The sequence below is a fragment of the Vigna angularis genome, chromosome 11 (assembly GCF_016808095.1).
Source record: "Vigna angularis cultivar LongXiaoDou No.4 chromosome 11, ASM1680809v1, whole genome shotgun sequence".
NCBI lineage: Eukaryota > Viridiplantae > Streptophyta > Magnoliopsida > Fabales > Fabaceae > Vigna > Vigna angularis.
In genome coordinates, this window is record NC_068980.1 from 10,702,649 (window position 1) to 10,714,531 (window position 11,883).

At 31.2% G+C, this 11,883-nt stretch overlaps 2 protein-coding genes across 3 annotated transcripts; both read right to left on the reverse strand.

Moving 5' to 3' along the window:
• Positions 1-2,823: 2,823 nt before the first annotated feature.
• LOC108333251 (50S ribosomal protein L24, chloroplastic) lies at positions 2,824-5,397 on the reverse strand. The gene is made up of 4 exons (XM_017568642.2): positions 5,211-5,397; positions 4,023-4,061; positions 3,541-3,771; positions 2,824-3,263 (listed from the first exon to the last, which is right to left on the reverse strand). Exons 1-4 carry the CDS (start codon positions 5,316-5,318, stop codon positions 3,054-3,056), a joined length of 588 nt encoding a protein of 195 aa, XP_017424131.1. The 5' UTR covers positions 5,319-5,397; the 3' UTR covers positions 2,824-3,053.
• A 1,030-nt stretch (positions 5,398-6,427) lies between these two features.
• On the reverse strand, positions 6,428-10,268 carry LOC108334458 (calcium/calmodulin-regulated receptor-like kinase 1). Of its 2 annotated transcripts, none has more exons than XM_017570315.2 (8): positions 10,074-10,268; positions 8,809-9,188; positions 8,207-8,360; positions 7,807-7,933; positions 7,615-7,700; positions 7,460-7,531; positions 7,173-7,373; positions 6,428-7,044 (listed from the first exon to the last, which is right to left on the reverse strand). In XM_017570315.2, exons 2-8 carry the CDS (start codon positions 9,123-9,125, stop codon positions 6,700-6,702), a joined length of 1,302 nt encoding a protein of 433 aa, XP_017425804.1. In that variant the 5' UTR covers positions 9,126-9,188; positions 10,074-10,268; the 3' UTR covers positions 6,428-6,699. The 2 variants fall into 2 exon arrangements, with proteins under 2 accessions (XP_017425804.1, XP_017425803.1); XM_017570314.2 differs by having other exon boundaries at positions 10,025-10,268.
• Positions 10,269-11,883: the final 1,615 nt, after the last annotated feature.

Consider the following 11,883-nt stretch of genomic DNA (forward strand, 5'->3'; position numbering starts at 1 on the left):
TTAGGTTGTTGACAACTTTAACCTCCGTTTCTTGTTTAGTGCATAACATTTTCCATAGTAACTATGTTAAGATTATTCCTTTTGCATTATATTCTTGATTCAATTATGAAAGAACTACGTGGTCCCTTATTTTACATTATGAATGGAAGTACATGATGTTAATCCTTGTCAAGTCTAACTTAATTTTGAGAAAAGCTATTTTTAAAGTAAGGAAGTTTATTGATTTTAAAGTAAGGAAGTTTAAAGTTATTTTTGAGAAAGGGAAGCTTCCTTCCCTTTCTTTTTTCTTGTTTTACTTCGTCTTGTGGTGAGGAAGGCGCTGGGGTTTCTGTCCTTCGTGTTGATTTGTGTTTGGGTTCTCGAGCTCGCACCTTGGTTTTGTTCTACATTTGAGTATGACCGTGGTGGTTTCCACCTTCGAGGTAGCTAGGGATGAAGGACACAGGTTCAGATTGGATGGTAGTGGACCTTGAGTTGTGCGAGTTGAACCTAGTTAGGCCTGCGCAGGCCTAGAATTGGACTTCATGAGACAAATTTTGCAATCTCACGACACAGAATGTTTAGAAAAAATATATAAATTAAAATAAAAGGAAAGTAATGAAATTTTAAATTAATTTGAAATCAAAATTGTAGAGGTCCAAAAATAATAATAATAATAAGACAAAAGATTATGTCTCTAAAATTAAAATAATGAGCAATAATAAGTATTTTTTTTAAAAAGTATTGCGAATTATTTTTTTCAATAATCTAGGTTAAAGAACCTAAAAAGGGTGAGAATGGTAAATTTAAAACCCTTAAAACGATACATTGATAAAAGAGAGAGAAAAAATTAGGCGTTGCAGGAAGAAACAAAGGAGAGAGAAAAAAAAAGCTCAAATTTCATAGTCACATCACCACGAAATTAACTCCGTTTATGTCAATCTAACGGAAGGAAATTGATTGATACAATTTATACCGTATTAGGACTAAATAGAGGTCTTTTTAAAAACATCTACTAACAAGCAATAATGTGAGGACCAAGAAAGTAATTAAACCTTTTAAATATTGTGTATGAAGGAGAATAAATGTGACACTGATTTTATTAAATGAAGTTGAGAGGTGCATGACAAATTCAAAATCATAGAAACAGGGTGCATCAAATCAAACTCAATTGAAATTGTCACTTTCACTAGGGTTTATTTCTAACAACCAAATAGAGATAGTAAAGATTAAGATACAAAATTTGTTCCTAAGTAAGTTTAATAACATGTTCCAACAATTAATAAACTTATATTTTTATTAATCAAATATCAATTAATAACTCTTAAAGAAAAAACTCCTTTAAGAGATTTTATTAATATTTTTATCAACATTATTAATAAATTTTAATATATTTAAATTTTATCATATAAGTTTGATTATTCATTTTTGTAATAAATTATTCTATACATTAATATTCTTTATTAAACTAACACTTCACTTAAATTTATTATTTAAAAAAGTTACACTTTTAATTTAAGTTTATAACCTACAAAAATATTCAAAAAAAATTCATATTAGACATACCTGTCATTACATACTTGCAAAAATATTGCTAACTAAATAATTAATAAAATTATATTTTTCTTGACTAAATATTAATCAATAATGTAAAAAAAATTAAAATTATCTCAAAATCAACCAATTTCCTAAATAATAATAATTTTTAAAATTTCAATGTATGTTAAACATAAACTTAATAAATATACTTTTTTAAAATTTATATAAGGTGGTTATATTAAACTTAAGAAGTCATTGATAATAATAATTTAACATTTAATCTAGCCTTTTAATTCGTTAAAATTTATAAAATTAATAATAATAACATAATTTATGTTTTAATTAATAACAATCTGTTTATTAAACAATTATAATATAATTTTTTCGTTTTATAAAATAATAAAATTAACATTTGACTCAATATTTTAGTTTATTATATAAAATAATTATGTGTATTTTGTAACAAATTATTCTGTTAAATTAATACTCTATTACTTAAATCAATAATTCGTTATAACTTATTATCTCATTTATTGTTATATCAAACTTAATAAATGATAAATTTAGTTTCATATTAAATTAACATGATTACTATTAGTTTTTAATTGTTATACATAATAAAAAAGTAATTATCTAATATAAATAATAACTTTAAATACAAAAAAAAATAATTTTAACCCCTTTTATTTAACATTGGCAGAAAAATCAAGTTTAATTTATTGACAAATATATACGTACGTTTTTTATACTGAAATCTTTAATATTTAGCTGGAAGAAATAAACATAATTGACTGACAAATATATCCATATAGACATGCTTTTGAATTTTTTTTTATAGAAATTTTCACTGGATTTAGTGACTAATATATTTGTAGCAATATCAATCGATTCCATCCATTAGTGATTTTTGTTGGTAAAGTCCAAATTTTCAATTAATTTAATTTTGTAAAATATATTTAATGAATTTAATTTAAATGCTTAGATATAACTTAATTAGAGTGAGATCATGTTAGGTGAACTCGAATCCATTTCTGTCAAAGCTAACTTGGAATCAAACCATATTGTATTAATAAAATAAAGAAAAGATGAACAATACACACAAAAAGGTTGGACTAAGATATAAGATAGTGTTTATCTAACTAGACCATGCGCAGATTCTTTTTAATACAAATCACCCCAAAAGGTAGATAATGACAAAAATTGTTTTTTTTTTCTTAATAAAACTTAATTTTAAGAAAAGTTTGTCCTTTCATTCATATTAGTATCCATTGGAGTACCACAATAACTGGTTGAATTAAGCAGAGATACTCAGAAAAAAACAGCCATTTCCACTTTCATGAACAATTTCTCTTCAAAAAGATTCACTTTGCTCAAAGTGAACAACCAATAGACAAATTTAATCACCCTGGTTTTTGTATATGGAGATCAACAGACAGACCAAAATATACATCAGATGATAAAATGAAAAAAAACTGAGCACAACAAGTACAGCTAGAGTTACATTACCAGAGAATGAATGAACTACACAAGAAAAATTATGCAGCAGCAGCAGCAGCTTCTTCAGGTTTCTTAGTAGTCTCCTCCTTCAGTTTCTTCCAATTTTCTGAACTGTCAATTATTTCTCCAGTCTTTATAAGGTACCGAACTTTATTACCATTATCAAGGACTTTGTGTCCCACACGGCTTGCTACCTTCTGATCTTTCGAGTACAGCATCACATTTGAGCTGTGGATAGGACCTTCAATCTGGAATTATAAAATAACACCAATGAACATTTTTTATATGCTTTTGACAGATTTTCTATTGAAAAAAAGCTCTATATTTATAGTAGAAAAACTGTCATAAGCACTTCTAGTTTACCTCCAAACATGCCTATAATAACCTACGAATGAGATGTAAAACTAAATGTATATCCAATTATGAATACTTTCTATGTGAAAAACAAAAGTTACTTACATTTCTTGAAGAAGTTTCAGAAATGGAAAAGAATTTGTAAAGTGAAGCAAGGGAAATGAGGACAACCTTAATAATTTCGCCCGGTTCCCCCTCTTCTCTACTCTTGACATGCTTTGTCTTCAAATTTAAATCTTTCACTATTACTGTGCTGTTATGCTTGAAGATTCTAGTGATCTCCCCAACTTTACCTCTTTCACTTCCAGTTATGATTTGCACCGTATCTCCAAGTTTAACATGCATTTTTTGCAAGATAGGAAGGCTGTTTGGTTTACACTTCTTTCGCTCCCATCGTTTAAGCTGCCAGAGCAGAAGCAGAAAAAAAATGCAACACAAGAGTATGATTGTTAAGGCTAGCTACACTATATAATATCAGTGAAACTTTATGATTTGCTTAGCTTCAATATCCTCAATGTAAGATGCAGTGTCAATGGTAAGTTCTACCTACTATTCATATATGACAAATAATGAACTGCAAATGACTGCACATGCTTAACAGATTTTGCAAAGAATAAGCATTGGTCATGCACAATCCAAGAATCTATACTAACCTTCATTACAATGGGACATTGCTTCTCGGTTGACTTACCCTACATATCACAAAGATAAACAATTATCAAGTCAGTTTACAAAACTCTTGATGGAATCATGAAATTCAGTTACAAACTTGATTTATTTTATCGTTAATAAACCATCAATCATTTGTCTGACAGAATATTATTGCAGTTGTTATTTGTAAAGAGCACTCTTGCAAATAATTAGAGCCCAAATACAGACTAAGCGGAACACAAAATATTGATTAAAAGATGATAAGTAATTGTTTTCATTAGGGCCAAAAAGTGAAAGCTAGTATAGTGGACAAGTTTACAAAGTTGTAAAGACTAAAGAGAAATGCTAACAACATATTCTCTAACATACTTTTTTTAACAGTCTATTCTAGACTAAAATTTATTGAAAATCACAAATTTTGGCAGGTCTCATTTTTCATTAGTTTCAATAGTAAAGTGTGTTCCTAACGATCCTCAATTGTAAAACACCTAATCCAAAGTTAAAAAGAGCTACAACGAATTTAAGGTTTTATAACATTATCCTCATCTGTAGAATATGTTTCTTCAGCCTAACAGGGAAACCACTTCAACTGAAAAGTTTGCTGAGCCAGTTCTTAACTTCAAAGTACCACATAGACAAGCACCAAGCAAATGAACCCTACAGTTGGAATTACTGAGTTTTCCACTATAAGGAGTGGGAATATGCTTTGAGATAGAAAACCAGTTTTGAATTCCCATCTCAAATTTTCAAGCACCAGTACTCTGAGGTCTATGAAGCAAAACTTTTGAATACAGCATAACACAGGAGCATAATTATCCATTTTTTCAGTCATCAAAGTCCAATTAAATAAATTCAATAAGAAATGTACACCCACAAGGGCTTAGTTTGCATTTATTCCCAGAGGTACCGACCAACTATGTTCCAACGGAAGCTTAATGTCAAAATACGTAGTCATTTTAATGAATGAACATGCTCTAACAAATAACGATATCGCCATATTTACAATGAAAAACTAAAAAGGAAGAAAAAAAGAGAGAAAAACTTGAATTGCTAATTTTCATGAATTGTTAAAAGGAGGAAGGCCCATTTGGTTATTGGGAGAAAGGAACCACGCGGGGTGGACAAAATTGAAACTTTAATTGAAAAAATAAACTGGGAAAACATTGATGAGTGGAGAGAAAAGTGCATACCGGAAGAAGAGAGGGGAATGTGATGGGGGAAAAGCGCTGGCCTAAGAAAGAGTTGGAGGAGAGGGAAAGACCAGTCATTGAGCTCTGAAGAGCAGCCATGGCTGCCATTGTTGCTGCAACCTCTCGTTATTTCTGCTTCTGATAATAATGGTTTTGGATAAAAGGATGCCAGAGTGAGAAGAATAGAGCAGTGGTGAGAGGCTAAAATCGACAAACGAAACGACGACGTACCGGTTGGTTTCAAAATGGACCGCAGTTTCATATTGGGCTTGCTAAGCCCAATTTTTGGCCCATTTGTAGTTACTTCTATTTTTTTTCTTCTTAAAATTAGACTTTTAACTTGTTGTCGTTGATTAGAAATAATTATCTAAAAAGCAAATGAAAGTAGGAATGAAGAAGGGGATATTTGAGGATCTAACATTCATAATTGAAGTAAAATCATTATTATTACTGTGATATGACTTCAAAATAAATAATACTTTCAATATAGTAATTATCTATAACAATGTTATCTTAATAGATTTGAAAATACAATATCTATCTTCATATTCAATAATTAGGTATACAATTTTTATCGCTTTTATGCTGTTTTTTATATTAATTAAATAGTTATTTACAAAAGAATTAAAATCACACAAAAATAGTGATTTTATTTCTAACTTAATGTCAAATAGACTGTATAATAAAGATTTATGTAATTAAATACGATATATTTTCATCACAATACAACAAATTTGTTTATATTAAAAGAGTAAGCACCTTACGAATTTTAGTGAATATTTAACAAGACGAAAAATAATTGAGAATTAAAAATTTGTATGGAAAAAAAAAGATTTTCCAAATGAAATAAAACTAAAGACAAGAGAGAAGTTTGTCAGGCTATTTAATAAACTTTAATGTTTTAATAATTTAAAATGAAGAATCAAACTCATTTACTTTAAGTGTGTGATACAATTTTAAAAGAGACATAAAATGCATACTACACTGTCACTTTTTATAAAGTATTGATTTCTTTCTATTATTTTCTCTTTAATTACCACTTGCATTAGTATTGCATTATTATTTTAGTTATCAAGAACAAAATTAAAAAATAATTTATGTATATAATATATTGTCATTACATCAATATTATTCAAAATTAACCTGTTTTGTTGCAACATGAAGTAATTATAAGATGGATGCTAACATTAATGGGTATAAAAATAGATTCAGGGCAAGACAGGTAACTTTTCCTTTTGTTGCTTCAAATTCATTCTTCGAAGTGTTACTATACAAATTTTGAGTGTAATTTCTGTGAGACAGAACTGAGGTAAGAGAAAAAAAAAAAAGAAACAGAAACCAAAAAAAATGTTATGACAATTACAGAAGATGATGTCTGGCGTCATCAAATCACTGGTGCCTCGATAAAGTTATGGCCAAATGACATCCAAAGGCAAATACAAAAAATTCAATGTTAATGAAAAAACTGAGCTAAATGCAAAACCATCTTCTACAAATCATACATGTCAGCTGCGCTGTCTATAGATTCTTCTCTTGTGTGGTGGTGAGTGAGAGAAGTCTTGGTTTCTAGCTGATCAACATCAATGGAAACTTCATCACCTGCGGCTGAGAGTGACTTCTTGTGATGATGATGATTCCTTTGGTGCCTTGACTTGAGTATTCGTGTCAAAACTTGCACAATGTCCCTCATGGAAGGCCGTTTCTTTGGAACACGGTTGATGCATTTGTAGGCAAGGGCTGCCACTTCATTCACCTCTTCAAATTCACATTTTCCCTCAAGCCTAGAATCAACTATCTCCTCCCAACCAACTTTCCCCTCACTGTTCATTGCTGCCTGATCATTCATTAACATCTTCATTAGAATCATGCATAGTGATGTTGATGGAATCATGGAACAGTTTCATGTCAGGTACAGAAAGAGACAGACAGAGAGAAAGAGAGAGAGAGAGAGAGAGATCTTACAAGCTCAACATATTCCATTAGACCTTGCTGAGGATTTCTGCCTGCTATAAGTTCAAAGAGCAAAACCCCAAAACTGTATACATCACTTTTTTTGGTGAATGTTCCTGAAGATATATACTCAGGATCAAGATAGCCAAAGGTACCCCGAATTGCAGCTTGTTTATCCACCATCTCTTCTCTCGAGAGTCCAAAATCAGCAACCTGTTGATTCAACACCACCACCAACAACAACAGTATAAGAAGCATTTTAACAAACACTTACTGTGAAAGAAATAGCAATGGCATACCCTGGCTCGCATGGACTGGTCCAAGAGAATATTGGAAGATTTGATATCTCGATGGATTACAGGAGGAACTGCCTGAAGTGATTACAAATATGATTATAATATAACTATATAGAGAAAGCAGAATTCTTAGTGCAGACAGATCTCAGGAAACTTACCCCATCATGAAGATACTCTATTCCTCTTGCTACGTCTAAAGCTATATGAACTCTCAATTCCCAACCCAGAGCACCATTCTCTTCACCTTAATATAGACACAAGTATATTTGCTTCAGTTATTATTGAAGATGGAAGTTCAACATGAAAACAATACCATCATTCCGTTGACCATGAAAAGACAGCTAACTTACTGTACAAGTGGGAAGCCAAGCAGCCTTTACTCATGTACACATATATAAGCATGTGTTGCCCCTTTTCCGCACAATACCCAACCAAATTCACCAGATTCCTATGATGTAACCTTCCCAACAGCATAACCTGAGAAAAATTCAAAGAACATGCCAACTTCGTACTTAAAGCAGAAAAATTTAAATTTATCACACTTAATACAGCTCAACTGTTACTACCAATTGGAATTAAGTTATCTAAAATGAAAACATGCCAAGTTGACAATTATTCATATCAAGTTTAGAAAAGAAAATTGCACAAAGGTATTTATTACATATAAAAAAAATCTACTTTTCAGGTTATGGTAAAAATCATCAACCTTCTTCTCATACCAAAGCACTGAAAAACAAATATTATCTTCACCTCTGTATGAAATTCTTTCTCCCCTTGCTTAGAATTAGTAGCGAGAACTTTAACTGCAACAGTCTCCCCAGTAGACATCTGTGCTTTATAAACAGGACCAAATGCACCTTGTCCTATGAGTGTTGTAAAATTATATGTTGCCTTTTGCAAATCCCTGAAGCATAGATGAAAGACTTCAACAGAAAGAAAGAAGAAAGAGATAAATGACACGAAAGAAATTGTTCTTTGTTGAAACTACTGCTAACTTGATTTCACTTATAGAAACATGCAGTAGTCACTAAAATTACAAATTTCAGGCATAAGAATGGAATAAGAGACACCAATCAAGCAGTTATTGTGGTTTAAAGCCATCCATTTCTTTGTTTCCTCTTCCAATATTCAAATGCTCCAACCTAATTACTCCTCTGAGTTTCTCTTCAGAGAACAAGACCACCAAGCAATTGAATTCTATTTAGAAACAATCATTTCATATAAGAAAAAAAAAACAGTGCAGCAGATCATTACTAGTTCATATAGTTTCAACACATGTAATAAATTTACAAGAACATAGAGAAGAACGGCACATGAAGTTAACTCAGTATAAGACAAGACAACAAACATACTTGTATGAATATTCTGGTATTCCAGATGCTGACACCATGTTGCTACTCTTCTTGAAGCCCTCAAGCCAGAAGGATGTGCCATTTCGTCCAGACCTCACAGGTGATTCTGGACCCAAGGTTGAGTCTGATAGAATAGTGCATGAATCAAAACCATTTTGGCGGATGGGTATGGCAGCTGCTCTCCGGGAACTGCTATTGCCTATCTGTGACCGTTTCCTATGATATCTGAGACAGAACAACGCAGAAATTGCCAAAGCAACTCCAATCACCACACCTATGGAAATCCCGATGATAAGCCCAGTTGACTCGTCTTTCATCTCTCCCCTTTCCTCTTCTGCGCTAGACTTTCCTATTATTGATCATCCAATCCATTGATATACCTGCCATAGCAAGCAACAAAACATGGTCAATTATATGCCACCAGTAATAGACTAATATACAGATTTCCTTGGTGCCTGGTTTACAACATTGAACTTGAACCAGTCAATTGAAGGCTTTTACTCTTAATTTTCAAAGTCATTGTCAAAAAGTCTTCGGAAGTTTATAACACTCAGAAGAAGAAAATAAAATCTCAGCATGAATAATCAATGCTGGAAGTTGGACAATGACATCAGCATAATATTGAAACAATCGATCAAGCATAACTTATCACCAACAACTTCACCAGTTACCACCCATTACGTCTGTTCAAAACTAGACTTTACCAAAACCACTAGCACACGGAACAAGAATTGCATCAAAGACCCAAATAGAAAGAATCCTAATCCTAATCCTAATCCTCTCCTCTATACCAATCTGAAATGCATAAATCCTGAAACTTTATCAACTTTTTTTCTATCCATTCAATCTAACAAGGAACAAAAATCAGGAAAATGAGAGCAAAATCAAAATCAAGCAAAAAGTTTCAAACCATCATTGAAATCTCAACTCAGATTCACATAAGCATGTAACCAAATGACAACACCCTTTTCATTTTTACTCTTCTTTCATTCACCCCACAAAGCTTCCGTTTTTTCCCCACCCTTTAGCAGCAACAAAATAAACACGAAAATTAAAAAAAAAAAAAACATGCATATATCCAGTTAAGCAGGCACTTTGAGACATAAAACACACTTTGAAGAAACATAAGATGACAGATCAAAACACTGACAGCAAAAAAGGTAGACAGAAAGGAAACGGAAACATGTTCTGGGGAAAATATGACGCCTCCACTCACCAATTCACACACTAGGAAAAACTGAACTGAAAGCAAAGCAGTTAGTTACGTTTTTTGGTGGGAGCGTTGCTAAAGACAGAAAGAGAAACCCAGAAGCGAGAAGGAATGAAAAAAGGGTAGAAGATCCTGAACGAGATTCCAAAAACAAAAACGAGAGAAAAGAATGTGTTATGTGTAAGAGAGTCGCAGACACGGTTTCCGGACAACAAAATAAAAAGTGCATAAACAAACGACAGAGAGAGAGAGAAACCGGAAAACGGCGAAGTCGCCGCTAAGAATAATTTTAATATCAATACAATTTGCACTGAAAAAGCGCCAAAGGATGAACAGTACATTAAATAAATTACTAATTTTTTACAATTTTTTCAATCTTTCTTCATTTGACCTCAAAAAGCTTTTCTTTTCTTCTCTTTATTTGTATATCGTGAAAATAAAGTGACCCAAAATTATTTTAATTTTAATAAGTTTTTATGAATTTAAAATTGTGAACATTCGCTTAGATAAAAAATATTTAAAAAAATGTAACATTTATTACATTATCTTGCTTGAACACAGATGTATCTAATTACTGAGCTTAAAAAACATGTATTTATGATCATTGAAGAAAGTGTTTGGAATTAGGAAGTTTGGTTGGAAGGGTCAAATGTGGCAGGCCCCATATTAAGCTGGACACGTGGTCCATCATTGACCGTACAGTCAGACTTATGATTATTTAAGAACCACTTGATTACCCTCGTCCCTGGTTGGGAAGAAGAGTAAATAGGTTCAACCTAAACACATGCGCATCTTTACAATGTGAATCAAATAAATAAAATAACAATAATAATATGCACTCATTTTGTGTTTACACTTTGTATTATAATCATATAATACAGAGAAGTAACATGTACGGTTACTTGCAGCAGAAAAAGTCTGAAGTTTTTATTTTGATCTGTCATATTTATTTGAATTCAATTCATGAGAAAGTGGTCCATTAATTAAAATTATTTAGAATAATATTTGTTATAAAGCGTTGGAAATATCATGTTAAGATATTTAATTATCATTAAGAATAAAATTTAATTATCATTTAAGACATTTTGATAAATTGTCTATTTATTTATTTTTATAAAAAGAATTGATGGAGAAAGAGAAGTTGGTTGTTTGGGTGATAACTGGTATGAAAAAATGAGAATGGAAGTGATGGACTTTGAACCTAACACACCTAAATGAGCATCAAACAAAAGGAAAGTGATGAATCCAAGCAATAGTTCACTTTTGGGATGAAAACAAAGTGAAGCCCACTTCTGACATTTTATGAAAATGATCACTTAATTACATCACAAAACTCTCATTATTTTATTATTATCTTTTAATTAAGCTACATTGTATTTAAATCAAACCCATGCCACGTAACTTACCTCCTTGCATACTTTGCTTCTGCATTTAGAAAATCTACACAATCTTCTATTCTTTTTATGGAATAAGATAATGAAACAAACAAGTCAATCTATTTCTTTTGAGACGCTATTTTTAGGTTTTTAAAACTTTATGGTTGGAAGGAGTCTTCATGATTTGTTGCATTTTAGAAATCTAACATCTTTCAAAGATTTTCTTAAAATCAATCTTTATCAAATCCAACTTTCAAAAAACATAATTATGTTTGTAATATTTAAAGTTGAGATGAACTCGGATTCACATAATTAATAATGTATGGAGGTACAATGTGAATAAATAAGATTAGGTACTAATTACATATTTAATTAAATAAATTAAACAATAATTATCTATTAGACTGTGGGTTTATTATACACAGGAAGCTTCAAATAAATAGATTAACGTCTTGGAAATTTTATGAATACTCTTCAATAACATTTATT